The sequence below is a fragment of the Fistularia commersonii genome, chromosome 25, assembly GCF_037954325.1.
Source record: "Fistularia commersonii isolate RoL2024-O1a breed Wild chromosome 25, RoL_Fcom_v1.0, whole genome shotgun sequence".
Classification (NCBI taxonomy): domain Eukaryota; kingdom Metazoa; phylum Chordata; class Actinopteri; order Syngnathiformes; family Fistulariidae; genus Fistularia; species Fistularia commersonii.
The window spans coordinates 8607549-8624718 of record NC_141308.1 but is presented as its reverse complement, the minus strand read 5'-3'; the positions used below and the strand labels follow the sequence as shown (position 1 = coordinate 8624718).

Sequence of the window (17170 nt, the reverse complement as noted above, 5' to 3'; positions counted from 1 at the left end):
TGTCCATCCCAGATTGGACCAGTCTGAATTTAAAAAAAAAGAAACCTGGAAAATGTATATGCAAGCTAAAGCACATGAAGGGACAATGAAGTAGTTTCCAAAACAGGCCGCTGTGTCAGATGGATTACAGGAAAACCAAAAGACTTCTGTTTACATAATGATTTGACATAAAAACAGGTGTTGATATCAATCAAACTCATCGATAAAATGGGTGATTTCTTATCAGTCTAAGCGGATGAGGTCATTTTGAGCCAAGAGGACAAACGTCTCACAGTTGATGATAAAACAATACATTTAGTTGGCAATTTGTCAATCTAGTTCACTTTTGGCTTTGTCAGATTAACTTGACCTTGAACAATAATCTCCTTCTATATCCATTAAGTTCTATGTATCATATAAAAACTCATCATATAAGCAAAGTGCCAGTGACCAATTTAATCAATAAGAATTTTCTAAAATCAACAGTAGACTTAAGATGTCCAAAGAAATTACCCAAGAATAACACGCAACAAGTAACAGATAGTCGCAAGACATTTCTTACAAATTATAACGTGTTTTTAAAGATGTGCATTCTTCCTTCCTTATCTGTCGGGCCTGTGGACAAGATAACAAACCATTGGCATTCGAGAATAAGTAAGAGAACTACTGCATTTCTACAATTGTACCCTTCCTCTTTACAACTAGATTAAAAGGATTGTGGTCACACACTTTTTAATTGGGCATCAATCGATAAGCCACACATTTATCCAGCAGCCTCAATCGATACCAAAACTGATTCATAAACTTATTAATAGCTGGGAGGGGAAGCGTGAGAGGACAGACGTCTAGTGTCTGAGCCCCCGGGGGGGGCGGAGGAGGGAGGGAGGGGGGCATAACGGCCCTCAAGTCGGCCACGTCCGGCGCTCATCCAGGCAGAGTCTACATTAACCACACCAGGCCTTTCATCCAGATCTCCTTCCCCCATCATTACCCAAGCTGCCTGCCACCCTTCCACGATGCAGCCGCCGCGGTCCACGCCCGAGCTGCGACGTCAGTCCTTGCTGCTCACTGGAGCTGCGTTCACGTCCGCGAAAAACGTCGTATTTTCCAGTGTTACTCTGGAAAGAAAAAAAAAAAAGCCGTTAACCTCGTTCACCCCCGACTCTCGAGTCACGCAATATCAACAATCACGCGGTGTATTTGCGCAATGCGGTCGTTTGGACGTAAATGCGTTTTTTCTATGTTGAAATATAAAGTGTGAATACGTTTAATTCACATCTCACGTATTAAGTGTACCAGGGCGGGATATATTAATACGTAATGACCGGTTTGGGTTCGTTTGAACGTGTGGTCTTTTCGGGACTTTAAATCGTCAGTTTGAAACATCGATTCGATTCGGGGCCATTTATGATGCGGGAATAATGCGTGGGAAGTGTTTTGCCGCTGTTCTTTTGTCAAAAAGGAGCGCGCACAAACAGCCGAAACTTTTCTATCCGATATACATGAAACGCCTCTCCGGCCCGGACCAGGGGGCGTAGGTTTGACCGGCTTCTCGGGAGGCGCAGACACAATGAGCCGTCAGACTGGAAGGGGTGCACACGCTGGGTCTGGGGTTTCGGTTCTCTTTTAGCACCTCGTTTTCGCCCAACTGCGCGATTTATTTTAATTTCTTGCTCATTCGGGGGGCTTCTTTTCGGTGTATGGGACTCCCGCGGCTCGGTTGGGAACGGTAGCGTCGTCGAGTTTGATGAAAACGAGGTCGGGTTCAGAGTAACGACTGCCCCTCCTGCCGGATCCCCCACCCCACCCCCTTTATTTCCTTTTTATTTTTTATTTTTTTCTTCAGCTTAACTCAACCGCACCGAGGCGAACCATTATGTCGCTGACGGCCTCCTCCGATTATTTCGCCGCCGAGTGTCTGGTGTCGATATCCAGCGGCCCGGTGCTGCACAGACCCACCCCGGTAGCCCTGGCCACCCAGCCGGCCGCGGTGGGCCTGCTCCCCGGGGAGCCCGACGGGTCGAGCGAGGACAGAGAAGTGCGAGAGACGCTGAGGCTGGAGGGGGCGAACATGATGACGGTGGCCGGTATCCTCACCGACTTGCACGGCAAGTTCCGCCCCATGTCGGCCTACTCGGAAAGCAGCAACTCCTCGTGTGGCGGGGAGAGCGGTTACACCACGTTGTCCGACCCGACCACCCCTACCATGACCCCCTCCGCCACCCCGGTCCCCGGGCAGCAGCTGCGGGGGGGAGGCGGCGCCGGCGGCGGCGCGGGAGGCCCGCGGTCACCGGTGAAGCGACACCAGTGCACCTTCGATGGATGCGACAGAGTTTACGGCAAATCGTCCCACCTGAAGGCGCACATCCGGACACACACAGGTACGGGGAACAACATCCCACGCCGTGCGGCCCTCCTCACTCCACAACTTCGTTCACAACTCACACACACATACACACACACACACACACACACACACGCTACAATTCCTTCATCGTCTGTCGTTGTATTAAGCAGTAGTTATTAGCGTGATACTTTTTTTTTACATTTTTCGATTGAGTTTTGTTGTTTTAACCACAAACCCGCGGCGTTAACGTGGTCAGACAAAAGGCCGAAAACACCCCCTTTGGTACAAAGAAGTAAAACTAACAAAAGAACTGGGCTGGACGTTAAAACCGGTGACGAATGTCTTCCTTTCCACTGGATTTGCATATGAAATGAACGTAAGACGAAACCGTCGCCTCGGGAGGAGAGTACATTGTCGGACACAGCCTATCCAGTTGATGGCAGTAGGCGGCACTCTTGTTTTTCAGTTGTTTTTATGTTTTGTTTTTGTTTATTCTCCGGGGATTCATCCCCCCGCCTGACTTCCGCTGACAGGTAGCAACTATCGATTATCAGAAAGAAAGCGAGGCAACAACGCCGAGGCAATGGCCGTCGAGCGATGGAGAGGGGGGCGTCCGATCATGGACGCGCGGGTTAGAAGCGCTTTAGACGACATATGAGGACGTTTTGTGTATTTGACTCTGGGTTACTGGGAGGGAGGGAGGGTCACATTACATCACACTCCACCTCGCCCCGGAATCCGTTCTATATTCCGATCGTCGGTTGATGAAAGCCGGACTCGGCTGCAAACAAACCGTCAAACGGTCTCTCGGGGTCCCCAGTGCGCATGCGGTGTCTTTTGCTTCGTCGTCGTCTTTTCTGCAAAATGGGGTAAAACGGTGCTTTCGGGGTCGCCGAGCAGGCGCGCACGGATTAAGGACAGGAAGCGGCTCAAAGAAACGGTAGTGGGAACGCCCACAAAGAGTTCTGCAACAACAACGTGGCCTGGCTTTGTGATCTTGAAAATGGCTCCGAGCATCCGACTCACTTATCCTGGATTGACTCGTGTCGCCCGGGGGGGAGATTACAACCCCCGCCGGTAGTTTAGGAATACTAATCTGCTCCCGATATCAATCCGAGACATTTTATGAATTTCACGGTTTCCACGAAAGTCTCTTGGAACTGTGTCACGTTGAAAGGGATATAAAAATCGATGCCGGCTTTTAGAAGCAGATGTCACTCTGATTAACGACCGGTTTAATATCGAATTAAAAAAATGGCGGCGCAGATGGTAGTTTAACTGCGGACAGGAGAAAGGTCATTTCTCCTCACACGCCCGTTTCAGCCTTTGCAATAGGATAACATTCAGCATTGTGGATGAAACTTGGATTTTGGGGGGTTTACATGCAAAATGTATCTTAACCGATCAATTTCCGAGATCACTTAAAACCAAGATGAATTAATCTATTAGAAGAAAACTGGTATTGCCTACACAATGAAGTATCTTGAGTGTTTATACGCTGTCCTTCTGACATTTGTTGTCATCTGCAAATCCACTGAAAGCCAGTTTACCCGGAGTCATAAGATGGTAATAGAAATTATCCGAAGAGTAAATGTATTCACATTTTTAAATCCGTCAGCCATTTCTTATTGATAATTGATTCCTATGTGAAATTAATTACACAAAAAATATCCAAGCCCTTAAATTCAAGCCAGTCAACATCCTGAGGGTTGTATCTCAACAGTTATCCCCTTTTTCAAATTTGAAGTAAATGTCTTGTTGATTCATAGGAATAGAATCACGCTAATGTGCTTTCTGGTACATCAGAGGTTATTTCTTGTTGCTGTTTTTTTTTTTTTTTTTTACAATTTTGGCCCAATTAAGAATACATTACAAGGTCATTCTTGACCAAATAAATCTTGGTGTCCCCATCAGTGCAGCCTAGAATCTGTACCAGACCTTTAGCCCAGGTCACCTTACTCCAAACATGAGCTACTTTCTTGCACAATTATTTATTTCTTTATTTTAGGGGGAAGGATATTTTAAAGCAAAATGTTCCAAGTAAAGTAATACTTAGAAACTGACAATATGCTGAAGATCACGATTGAACTGAGTAGACATTCTATTTACAAACCATGTGATTCTAAGCTTACTAAATGACACCCCTGCTGTATGGCATTCAAAAAGTGATCCATAAGCAAATGGTTCCCTCTGCTGCTCCCTGCAGGCGAGCGGCCCTTCCCGTGCACATGGCCTGACTGTGAGAAGAAGTTCGCTCGCTCCGATGAGCTGGCCCGCCACACCCGCACCCACACAGGGGAGAAGCGCTTCCTGTGCCCACTGTGCGACAAGCGCTTCATGCGCAGCGACCACTTGATCAAGCATGCCCGCCGTCACCCTGACTTCCAGCCCTCCATGTTGGGACGCAACAAGGGCACATCCTCCTCCTGCTCCAGCCCCGCCATGCATCATTAAGGTGTTTGGAGTCTGGGAAAGGGGTTTCCCGCACAGTAGCAGCAGCGGGAGCACATGAGGTCACAGTGGTTTCACCAGCTACAATCAGATACACTGATCAGAATTAGGCATTGCTGTGTTTCACTCTAAAACGTGCACATATACACACAACACACGCACACACACATCAAAGCAAAGAAACACACAGCCGGATGTGAGGGTAAAATGGCATTGTCTCCATCCACACAGAGGAGTCATGTGACCACTATCCACCTGCTCAATAACTAGGGTTGGGTGTCACAAACTGGTACTGAATTGGACCCGGTCAGGAAGTGGGAATTCCATGTGCTTTTTGATTCCATTCATCAGTTCCTGAATGTTTTTCTGAAAAGTATTTTTAAAAAACACATTTCAAAGTTCATGTATGGCAGGTTGAAGCTGGCTTTCACAGGTGTCATTGGGCTTAAAAAAAAATCTGCATTAGGAAACACAAGGAGGGAAAGGACTATCAACAATATCAACAATGCAGTTAATAGAGAAGACTATACGCGTGTATTAATTCTGTTTTCATGTCCAAATTGTGACATAAGTGCTGGAAAATTTTTAACAGATATTATCACAGAGTTAAACCAATGTAAATTATGATCTTTCTATTGAACTATTGATTTCTTTATGACCAAAAAACATCTCAAAATACCTTGTCTGTGATAAGTATTTCTGACATAAAAATAAATGTGTTTGCCCTTTTCATTCTATATTTCAGTTTCTCTCACTCAGGACCATAAGAGGGGATCAATAAGCAGATTGGAATTGATCACTTGATCAAGACCCAACCCTAAAACCACAACCTCAAGCTTCAAACACTTTTCACAAAATTGCAGGGATTTTTCACGTTTTCTGTAAAAATCTGCACATTTATCATCAGCCAAAACTCCTGTTTACCTGTGTTTTAAGTTGTAGATTCTTGTTGTGCTCTTGGGTACCATTTATTTACCGCGAGTAGCACAGTGTCGTGATGTTAGCTAGCAAGGCAGTGACTAGAAGCTTTTCAGCTTTTTATTTTCTCCCCCTAATTTTTAACTTTGCTGATTCCATATACTTCCAAGTTTTAGTGGTGACACATTCCTTTGTTTTGTTTTTTCCAATTATTATTATTATTATTATTATTATTATTACATTTGTTACCGTCATCACTGAGGGTATTTCCATGTATATTCAATTTAACTATAGATCAAATATTACTTTTGCCAGAAGTGGCTCGAGCTTCACTGTAGAAGAGCTGTTTGCACGCCATCCCTTAAGTCTAGATCATTTATCACCGAAGAAATGCTGACACATAATACACAGTAGTATTATGTCTAATACTGATGCAAATGTATATAAGCTTTAAGCTTCTAATGTAGAGAAAATTGTAATGCTACTAGCAACAGAATTAATAATTGTGATGAATTGTAGTCCTTATATTAGGGGTAACAGTTTAGGCTTGATAGGGTGGCATTGCCCGTAAGTGTCGGCGTGTGTGTTCTTTATTTCTATTCTTTTTTTCCTCAATGATTAAGTTTTTGTTAGCAAATAGGAAATATTTCTATGTAATGAAATTGGGTTGATGCTTCACTGTTGGTCTGCTACTTCTAAAGTAAAAGTGCTCATTCGTCTCGGGATGGCTCGATCCAGTGAACTTAGTGCTGGGCAATAATACCAATATGTCTAAAATTACCTTTTCTGTGATAGAGTGTTATGTTGATGTTTGTTTTTGATTATTGATACTTTTACAATGCAGACACAGATCTTTACTTGGATGGAATCTTGGGAAACCCCACGAGACCACTGGCAATCTGCCCCTTTCAAAAAAATATCAAAATGATTGTAAAAAAAAAACTAAAAGGCCAACACATTTTCTGAGAAGAAATATTAGATCCTATATTTTAAAAGCTCAGATTGATGACGGGTTTGATAAATTAAAAGACCCATTTTAAAAAAAACATTCCAAAACATTTAATCAAATAGCCCACCATCTTGGGGAAATAGTCAACAGTTTTATGTGTGCTCCCATGACATAGTATGTTTTTCAAAATGGAAGAGTAAGAGTGGAAATACTAAGTTGACTTTTTTCCCATATTGCCCAGCCCTAGGTAAACAAACATCAGATGTCCCTATACAGTTTCAGAAGCAGACAACCATACTCGTACATGTAGCATTCACATGGTACTGCTGAGAAGAAGAAAAAAGACAAATAATTACCGCCTGGCAATGGGTAAAAACTCAATGTTGTCTTATACACGTAAAAGTTGATATCAGTAGACTTTGTAAAAGTTTTAACTGATAACATTAACAATGGCTCTGTGTTATGTTGGCGTGTACAGTTCCGCACTGCTACCACACCAAAATAAGTTGGACCCATTCATAATGTCATTGGTTTAAAATCAACAATCCTGTTTTTTTTTCCATTTGTTTTTTTTTTTTTTTTTTTGAGGGTTTTCTCTTCGCTCCCAAATAATCCTATCTTGCCAAATATGTGTAAGTCATTATTTCAGGACGGAATCACTCAAACGCAAAGTAATTTTGGATACGCTGAAACCGTATCCAGGCCAGATGATGGAGAACCATTGTTGAAATGTTTCCACACTGTTAGTCCAGCTCATGGACCTATTCCTTTTTATCTCAGTGAACTACACCTCTTCAGGAGACTCTGAAAGCCTTAAAACTATGTCATAACTACTTTGCACCATGTTTACAGTTTCATCATATAGGTATATATGGCCTCGCGCGGGGCTCATGACAGATACTCATTATGCAATATGGCACTTTTTTCTTATAGGTGTATTCGGCTGAATAGTGTAATGGCTTGCACTGTTACTATGCTTCTACAAGAGAGCACTGTGGAACTTTGCTAATGTGTTAATAACTAATGGTTTGTCAAACTGCCTTTTTGTCCAAGTGCTTTAGAAAGTGTGATACTAGAACTGGGTAGCTGTTTTTTTTTTCCTTCTTTTTTTTTGTAATTAATTCATTTAGGTGTTTGCATCCAGGCCATCGTCTGTCGTGGGATTTTTGAATTTTTTTTTTTCAATTTTCATTTTTCCGGACAGAACAGGATTCATCACCACGATCTGCCGTGGCGGCTCGCTCCGCAGGCATCTTCCTCGTTTATGCGTGTTTGTGTCGAGCCGCTGCTAGTCAGTCTTCACATACCTTCTCACCATCTGTACTTTAAATGAACGGATGAAATTCTCTGCTCTCCGGGGTTTCACAATCTGATGACAGTTTTTGGTCTGCTGCTGGCAGCGACCTTGAATGCATGGACTGATTTCTACATTTCTCACCAGTGGAAGTGTCGTCAAGCAGACGCTCAACTCTCCAGCTCTCAAAGCTATGATATCACAATAAGAACATACCTCACTGATTTTTTTTTTTTTTTTCTTCTCTTTTTTGGGGGGAGGGTCGGGGGGGGGTGTTTTGTTGCTATCTTCGGCGAAGTCTGTTCAAAATCCATCCATCCTGTCTTTCAGTAATTCCTACGAAGCCATCGAGCCTTGGATTTCACAAAAGAAAAGTATCGGCTGCACCTAGATGGTCTGTTATGCACCCTCGTTCTTGTCTTTATGCAACATCACTACTACCTGTGTAATAGCAGAAGTCCCTCTCATCTCAATGAACTTCTGTTGTTAATAGACAGTGATAATGACTCTACTGGATAAATCTTGCACCGCCAGCCCTTGTCTTTGATTCCAGCATGCGTTTTGGTCACCAAGGGAAAGACTCAGTGCTGGTCTGGGGCGGAGGCTTAAAAGTGGTATTTGAGATATAAAGCAAAAATACCTGTATCTTGTTACTTCACTGCAGATGTCGATTGAAAGAGCTCAGTCCAAATCGTATTTGTTCATATCACTGAATGTGGTTTGACGGCAGATGAGCCTTATCCACTTTGGATTTGATTTGATTTTTTTTTTTTTATTACGCTGCCTCGCTGTGTTATAAAGAAAAAAAAAAAGATAAAAAAGTAAATTTTCCTTGTCACCACACTAATTCAGATATGCACATTGTACAAAACTGATGTTTTTAAAATTGATGCCTAATTTTTACATTAATGTATTTTTTTTAAATCCTCTTATAAAAGCTTTAGTTAAAAGAAAATAGGAGGAGCTGTGGAACAAAAATAATTGTTGCAACAAGGTGTTTTGATATTTATATTCTCAGGTTTCTTAAATTTTGAGCATTGGAGTTACAATATTTCCTGTGCAGCACCGAAGTACAAGCATGTTTTATTTCTTTTATTATGCTGATTAATTTATTGCAAAAACAACGTATCATTTGTGTGGTTTAATTATTCTTTTCATAACTCATTTTGTGAGATGGAACAGTACTAATATTAAGAATGGTTCCATTGTTTGCTTGACATGAAAATACCAGTGCTTTGTTTTTTTTTTTTTTCGTTTTTTTTTTTTTTTAATAAAAATTCTTAAGTTGATCGCCATGTTCATTGTCTGCTTGCTTTCCTGATGCCGCTCAACAGTCAGAGCGTGTCTCCATTTTAGGAGTGCCAGTACTTTCAGGAACAGACCAAAATGGTTGGAACGGCGTCCTTTGTTACCTCTGACTTTTCCTCCTTCCGTAAAAACAATTAAAGAAAAATTAAATCTTAACTAATTCTCCATCAACAAAAATATGGTATTTTATCTCGTGGCTTGTCTCTTTTAGAAATAGTATTGCAACTTATTGTTTTAATGCACAATTGAAACCAAATTGTTTCTTGTAGAGATATCTGATTCCCCGAAACAGAATTTGTGAAACAACATTTAATGTAACGAAAATCTTATGTAACGATTATGTTCTGTTTCCCCTATTTCTTTCAACGATTAACATGAAACATCTCAACATACTGAAAACATTAATGTCAGCAGCCATTTGTTCCTATGTGCCTGTTAGGAGCCAGAATGAGGACGTCTACTGACTTCCATCACTAAAACTTATTTTGATGGTAAACGGTTACAACATAATTATCCATTATTGAAAAAAAATGATTTTAAAAGGATATATGTACAGTTATTTACGTCTGTCCTGACAGGTGGTCTCGAACTGTAAGGCTGGATTATCACCCAGGCAAAGCTGACAAATGGCCTGGGGCCCCACGGTTCCAGGCTTGCTATTGGCCAGCTGGTTCGTGCTAATTCACATGGAAATCTCTTAATGCATCCATAAAACCTAGAGCCAATTGACATGATAGAGGCACTGTAAATGTGTCCCATGTGTAGGTACGGGCCTTTATCTGAGTTGCATTTATTTTTCATTTATTTATTCTAACAAATGTGAATAACAGCAAGAGCTTGTCCAAAAAGGAAAACAGAGCAGCATTTCGAAGTAAGACGTCAAAAGTATGATTTTGATCGACAAGGCGGTGAGGCATGGCGGCTAATTCTGTCAGTTTGTACTGTAAATGGTGGGTACATGAGGATGTCTTTACTGTATATCTACATTCCCAGAAGGCACCCGGCTGGAAATCCACATTGTTCAGAGGTTGTCATTTGGATGAATGTAGGTTGCGACCTCAATGCCAGGTCATCTAATTCAGACTGACAATTTCACAGTCAGGGTCAATAATATACATCTGTCCATCTTAACAATCTAACTTTGATACAGACGACATCTAATGTCGGGGAACGAGACATTGCAAAGCCTAACCATGTGTTTGAATATCTTCCACACAACGTACGTGCATTTATCAGCCTTTCTCCCTTCATACCGTCTTTAGCATTAGTTCCATGTGTTCTTGCACATATTTGGTAGAGGAAAGCATTTAAATTTCACTCCGATAGATCATTATTAAAACATGATTGATAAATCCCCGCCTGGAGGACTGTGCATCATTTCTATTGTACTTTTGAAACATTTGAAAAAATTAACTGACAGCATTTTTATGTAATTAATATAAAAAGCAATGTGTTGATATCAGAGTTTTTACTCCTTAATAGTATTATCAGTTCTACGAGTAATTGTTGGCTTCTACATAGGATGACTAGGTTCATGTTGTTTCTCATTCTGAGACAAAACAGGGAGAGAAATGAGGAGGGAAAAGCATTCACCCTTGCTGGATATGTGCACTTTCTCACAGTTCATTCCTATTGCTGTTGCTAGAAAGGGGTGGGGCCGCGCCACCACCAGAATGCAGAGTCACCAGTATGTCCCCCGAGTCCTGCGGACGTGTGTGTCTTACGCCGTCCCTGTCCCAGTCCGTGTCCACACTCTCATCATCCCAGATGGTTGACGTCTCTGTGTCGCTGAAGTAACCGGGCTCGCCGGTGTAATGTGTCGGGAAGAGCAACAGAGGATGCACTGAGAACGCTCTCAGGTCCCGTCTCTCAAAGTACTCCATGTACTCTGCCCTGAGGGGGGGAGAGTATGGGGAAAAAAAATAGGTGGAGATCTTTACAACCTCAGATTATATTCCTTCCAAGCTTTAGTAACTCTTCTCCCCTTCCTTTCAGCTGTCCCCTTCAGGGATCGCTGCAGCAAATCATCTTCCCCCAACTAACCTGAGTCGCTGCATCCTCTTCTCTCATACCAACTAACTTCGACGTCCCCTTTTCATGCCATCCATAAATCGGTATACTTTTCATTATTTTGAAAAATGTCTACCAGATATTTCACTTTGTGATTTAGTTGTAAATACTGATGTGATTTCTTGCATGTTTAGGCTATATAGATCATTACTTGACCATGTTCAAGGAGATTCAATCTTTGTAGTTACTGCTAACAGCTAAGACAATTTATATTTCATTATATTTCTTATTCTTCCTGCTTTCCACTATTATCTATAACTGTTATGTTTTTACTTGAAACTCTGGCACAACAATTTCCTTCGGGATTAATTAAGTTGTTCTCATCTCATCTCTCTCATCTCATTTTAAGTGATTGATTTTTAAAGGAGATTCCATGTCTGTGTGCTCAAACCATTTTTTTTGTGATTCTGAAAAACATTAAATTAATTTACAGCTGAGAAAGAAACAGCGAGTATGAAGTCAGTAAAGTCACCGGCCATACGACAACATTTTAGGATGATCTTTGATTAAAAGCAAAATATTTCTCTTTGAAACTGTCACCCAGATTAGTTGGTTGCTGACACTTACTTGGGGTGTTTGTTGAACATGACGGGCAGGAACTCGTCCACTGGCAGCATTTTGCTCAGGGGTTTTGCCTGCAGGAGCTTCTCGGCTCCCTTCTGTGACAGCATGTAACCCAGAGTCCAGTAGGAGTAGCCCGGGTGCACGAGGTTAGCGACTCCCTTCACCCACTCCTCCGGCTCCTTCACCTGCAGCTGCTTACGGCCGACGTAACTACAAGGATGCCGATCGGTCAGTCACAAGATGCTTTGGATTAAAAATATGAACATTTAAATAACTTCTTTCAGGACTATTTACTGCGCTGATGCTTGAGCTGCCCCAGATTAGGTTAGGCACCAAGTTAGGCTATGCAGTGTGTGTGTGTGTGTACAGATGTGTACGTTTTTGTCTTAAAAAAAACAAAAAAAACAAAAACAAAACTAATCCCAGCTTACTGCTCTGTATATTTCCTGTGCATCTTGTATTTGCAAGTGTTATTTGCAATGCTTATGTCCTCAATTGTAAGTCGCTTTGGATAAAAGCGTCTGCCAAATGTAATGAAATGTAATGTAATGTAACTTGTGATTTGAGATTCTTACATGAGGTCCCAATCCAGTCCAGCTTTCTGCACATCCTCTTTGACGGCCACCAATCTGCTGCAAAATCTGGGCTCAAATCTGACATCGTCCTCCAGCACGAGCACCTGCTGCAGGTTCTGCTGCACCACCTGGAGGTTGACGGTGTGTGAATCCTCTCCATGCTGCCGCAAGTTCACTGACATGGCTGCTTATACAAAGATGTTTTTTTTTTTTTAAACGGCACCTGTTTCCAGATGTTGTAGTGGCTGAGAAAGCAGCCGATCTCCCCTCTGGTCAGCACCCGGCCGGAATACGGGTCTTCGTAGCCAGGCAGCATGTCGATCCCCAGGGCCTGCAGCTGGGACGAGTTCAAGGCTCTGCAAATATATACATTACCTCACAATCACAGTCGGTTGCAAGACATCCAAGCTGCCTGCAAATATTTACAGGAAAGTGATGCCTTCCTATCCGTTCTCACTTCCTGCTGCAAAAAATGGAAATAAATTCTTTACATGGACAGAATTTCTTCGATGGGAGTAGAAGAATCACTCTTGGGGGGGATTCACAATATGTATCCTGTTCGGTTATTATATATGTGTGTATTGTACATCTTTATCGTAAAATAACCAGCCTGACAGTAGGTCACGTTTATGATAACATCAGCTTACATGCATGTCTGAATAATTTTGGAAATGATAATATTCTTTGAATGAATGCAATTCTATTGCTTTTAAAAATCAAAATACTTTGCAGAATTCTACTGGTATTTCATTATGTCATGTTTTAAGGGGTCATAATTCTATTAGGTGTCCTCACATGTCCTGACGCACATTTCTCGGGATTAACTAACATAGAGTACTATCACAGGTTTTTTTTTATCCTGCGGCCTCCGATAGAAAAATAAATGCTTCAGTTAAACAAGGGTGGGGTTTCAAGTTTTGTTTCTAGGTAACACTCTGTTTGTGGCTGTTTACTCTCTTTTCAGTATCATAAAAAAAGTTCTGCCTACTTAATCTTTGCTTTATGCAACAAGGACCAAAATGATTCACATTTTGAGCGTATCCATGGACCATGATATGATCAATATATCTTTCCGGGTTGATGAAACACCACTAGTGTTCATTCTTCACCGGTGCTTTGTAGAAGTAGCGTCGTATACTGTCATACTTCCCATCCACGGCCTCGGTAAGCATGGCGTCAATGCCGAGAACGGCCAGAGTACTCTGCATCCTCTCCCTTCGGTCAGGCCTGCGCTTCAGGTTGATGAGAAATATCTAGAAGTGGAGAGGAAATGAGTTGGCTTTTCAGCTCTTGAAAAAAATCCAAAACTGCTGAAAGGAACTAACCATGTAAAATGTCTTCACATGTTAAAAAAAAAGCAGCAGTACCTCATCAAATCCCATCTTTCCTGCCTCTTTCGGTGGGGTGTAAACATACCGCGAAGGCTCCAAGGTGTAGGAAACTAGAAAGGAAATATCGCGCATTCACTTTTCAAATGAACTCAAGAGAACTGCCATCTATTAGCCGAGTATTTCCTTTTTGGTGGAATTCCTTAGATCGGTTCAACGTCTGACCTTTGCACAAAATTGTGAAAAAAAAGAAGCAGGGCGAAGGAAACGGGTGACAGAGGGCTTTGACAGAGGAGTGAGGCATCTGTCAGGAGAGTGAGAGCGAGAAAGGCCGAATGTAATCGAAATCATGAGCTGTGATTAAAGAAAGAGGGGCTGAAAATCCTTTGCTGCCAACAACTATGTAGAGCAAAATGGATAAAATCAAGCGCCAGAACAAGAAGTGCTTACTAAGTGCCTCTGTCAGTGTGTGAGTGAAGCTCTCCTCCTCTTCCTTCAATGTTTGATGCTGTTTCAGGGGCATTGGTAAATATCCATAATGAGCCTTGTTGCACACGTACATCTGAACCCCTGCAGTTGAAAAAGATTGCTCCATCTCAGAATGAAAGTCACTAAAAAAAGACTTCACCATTTCTGCTTTCCATGTTGTACGTACGACTCTTGAAATCACAATTTTAGCACACTCGGTAAAGGTGAAAGCAAGCTAATCAAACATTCATCTGGAGAAAAAAATGCAACAACACATAATATTTGTTCTCCGAGTTCTCAACGAAGAGTATTAGTGTGGTGCAGTCTGACCCGCTTTCAGTGCCGAGAAGGCAAACACCATGATGTCATCCAGATGGTAGGGGTAGTCAGGGTGGGGAGGGTATGCGGTCAAAGCCCGGCTGGCCACGCGCCTCAGGTCCAGCAGGTAGACGGAGTGAACCATGGGCACAGGAAAGCAGCCCTGCCGCTTCCATTTGCGGATGGGGATGTACTCCAGGGTTCTGCTGTAGTAGCCCTGAGCAGCCAAGGGAAAGCATATGTTGTCACCTCCCGAATTAGTCATGCTTCAAGCTTACAACCTCTCTTTCACTTCACACTGTACCTGTGGGGTCATGCCACACCAGTAGTTGGAATACAGGCTTTTTGACTCCAGCATCGGGGCTACGATGGTCAGATTCTGCGCCATCATGTCAGCCAGCACCTGGCGGTTTGTCAGCAGGTTGTCGCTGTCTACAAACTGAGGAACGAACACCAACATTAAGTCCGTCGATGACGAGATGCCGTGAATATCAGTGTTGGGTGCGATGCACCGCAAACACACATTACTGTACTCGCACTCCATTTATCTGCAGTGCATTAGCGTTTAAATCTCAGTAATCTCATTACAGTTACTGATAAAGCGTTCATGTCATCGCCTGGGTTACATTTATACCCCAACACAGGTGATTACGAATGACAGCAGCCAATCACGGCCGTGCAAGCCGTTATTACTGCCTCACCAGTATGTAGTCAGCCCAAAGTCGCCTGGCAGCTCCGAGCGCCGCCTGTTTTAGCTTCATCACATGTGTGAAGCGAGAGTCCGGCCAGTGCTTCGGACCCTCCTCATCGTCATAGGAGCTGAGAGGAAGAAGGATGCACAGGGGGAGGAAGGATGATTAGATTATAGATAAATAGATTTTAAAGTACTCATGGACAATTTGGAAAACCTACCTCGGTTGCTCAGAGGGTCTCCACTCCACTGAATGGTAAAGATGCTGAACCCCTCGGAGCCACTCCTGAAGTAAGGCTGAGCTGTTGTCCGCACTGTGGTCCGAGGCTGCCCTGAGGCCAGCGAGAGCACAGATCTTAAATTCTTACTATCTTTCTTTCTTTCTTTCTTTCTTTCTTTCTGCCTTTCTGTCTTTCCTCACGTTCTCCTGTTCTCTCAACAGCCTGACAGTGTGTTTTTTTAAAAAGTGGGTTGGAATTGTCATGAAGGATAGATCAACCGTATGCACCGAAACTGCTGTTAGTTTCTTCATGTCCAACTCCTGACAAAAAAAAACGGCATCACCAATTCTTGACTGATAAGGGAATAAAATAGGAAGCAACTTCATTTGCAAGTTTGCAGGCACATTCAAAAAGAAGCCTCAAAAAACACAGTCTCAAATAGTACAATGTTTTTTTTTTTCTAAATTTATAAGAAAAAACATCTGGATAATTAATGAATAGTTTTTTTACCAGATGGAAATCCTGTCCTTTGGATAGTCCAGTCTATCAATACATCCCAGAAAGTATGGCAGGCTGTGCTGAACGTTTCGTGCAAGGATGGTGATCAGCACCGTCGGTTTGAGAAGAACAGACTCCTTCTTGGCTGGTTGGTGGAGATGGAGGTGATCAGCTGGCAGCTCCTCTGTGCTGACATGCGAGAGCAGCTTTCCTGCTAAAATCACAATGGTTAATCTGAAGGCGGCAAATCTAAAAGACATATTTCCAGCTGGGCACCTTGATGTCTCCGTCTGCAGCCACGCACTGTGGAGGGAGGGAGTTGTCGGGTAGACTCACATGCACATGTCACTATGCACCCAAGCAAATACACACACACACACACACACACACACACACACACACACACACACACACACACAGAAAGAGGGGGGGGGAGAGAGAGAGAGAGAGAGAGAAAGGGGGGGGGTAACAGAGGGGAGAGAATATTGAGAATATTCAGTCTATCAGTGGTTTAAGAGCAGGTCAAATATGTTGTGCTTAATTTTAATTCATTTGAATCAAAAGTTATAAGATAACTCGTTATCATTGTTTAAAGGAGAAAAATAATGAGAGTATTGTTGTTTTTATTTTTATACGTTTTGTATTTATTTTTTTAATTCATACATCACAGCTACTTGTTTATTTTACCTAATAATTTATTCAAATTAATTACATCACCTGATCTTTATCAGCAAATACCTACAGCAAACCGTCTGGTTACTGTCTGGATCTTCATTTCAATCCTGCAAATTTCCTTGCATGTTGTTATCGGTTTATTGTGTGATCGGTCGAATCAGGTTTAAACATCGCTATTGTTTCAGGAATCTGTTCAAAAGCTCTTATGCTGGTTACATAGGAACGCATGAATGAGGGCAAAGTTTCTATCAGGACAATTTACAATGTAACACTTGGTTAATCACTCATTGGGAGAAGTTTGCCCTGAATTTTACAGATCCTGAGAGGCAGCATGAAGCCGGGTTAGATTTTGTAGGCAAACAAAACATTTCTGCAAAAAACTTGGACTCTGAAATGGCTGTAAATATTTGTCACTACATTGATGTTATAAAATAGGCAAATGATTCACCATAAAGACAAACCTTTTTATTTCTAAATATAAACTCATCAGACGTTTGCCAGTTGAGCAGCATTTGG

The 17170-nt window shown here is 42.3% G+C and overlaps 2 protein-coding genes across 2 annotated transcripts; one reads left to right on the top strand and one right to left on the bottom strand.

Moving 5' to 3' along the window:
* Positions 1-941: 941 nt before the first annotated feature.
* LOC147219126 (procollagen galactosyltransferase 2-like) lies at positions 942-16249 on the bottom strand. The gene is made up of 13 exons (XM_086173127.1): positions 15992-16249; positions 15482-15592; positions 15271-15388; positions 14874-15008; positions 14582-14786; positions 14234-14353; positions 13823-13896; positions 13602-13708; positions 12679-12811; positions 12456-12583; positions 11884-12090; positions 10971-11139; positions 942-1097 (listed from the first exon to the last, which is right to left on the bottom strand). The coding sequence occupies exons 1-13, from the start codon at positions 16237-16239 to the stop codon at positions 942-944; spliced, it is 1911 nt and encodes a 636-aa protein (XP_086029253.1). The 5' UTR covers positions 16240-16249.
* Positions 1508-9233, top strand: LOC147219127 (Krueppel-like factor 13). Its single transcript, XM_086172472.1, has 2 exons — positions 1508-2360; positions 4533-9233. The coding sequence occupies exons 1-2, from the start codon at positions 1856-1858 to the stop codon at positions 4778-4780; spliced, it is 753 nt and encodes a 250-aa protein (XP_086028598.1). The 5' UTR covers positions 1508-1855; the 3' UTR covers positions 4781-9233.
* Positions 16250-17170: the final 921 nt, after the last annotated feature.

What these genes read in the sequence shown, in the direction of transcription:
- LOC147219127 (XM_086172472.1), top strand. Translation starts at nt 1,856, where the DNA reads ATGTCGCTGACGGCCTCCTCCGATTATTTCGCCGCCGAGTGTCTGGTG. An exon ending in GCACATCCGGACACACACAG is followed by an intron (nt 2,361 to 4,532) that starts GTACGGGGAACA and finishes TGCTCCCTGCAG; the next exon opens with GCGAGCGGCCCTTCCCGTGC.
- LOC147219126 (XM_086173127.1), bottom strand. Translation starts at nt 16,239, where the DNA reads ATGTCTTTTAGATTTGCCGCCTTCAGATTAACCATTGTGATTTTAGCA. An exon ending in TTTGGGCTGACTACATACTG is followed by an intron (nt 15,009 to 15,270) that starts GTGAGGCAGTAA and finishes TTCGTTCCTCAG; the next exon opens with TTTGTAGACAGCGACAACCT. An exon ending in GGTGTGGCATGACCCCACAG is followed by an intron (nt 14,787 to 14,873) that starts GTACAGTGTGAA and finishes TTGGCTGCTCAG; the next exon opens with GGCTACTACAGCAGAACCCT.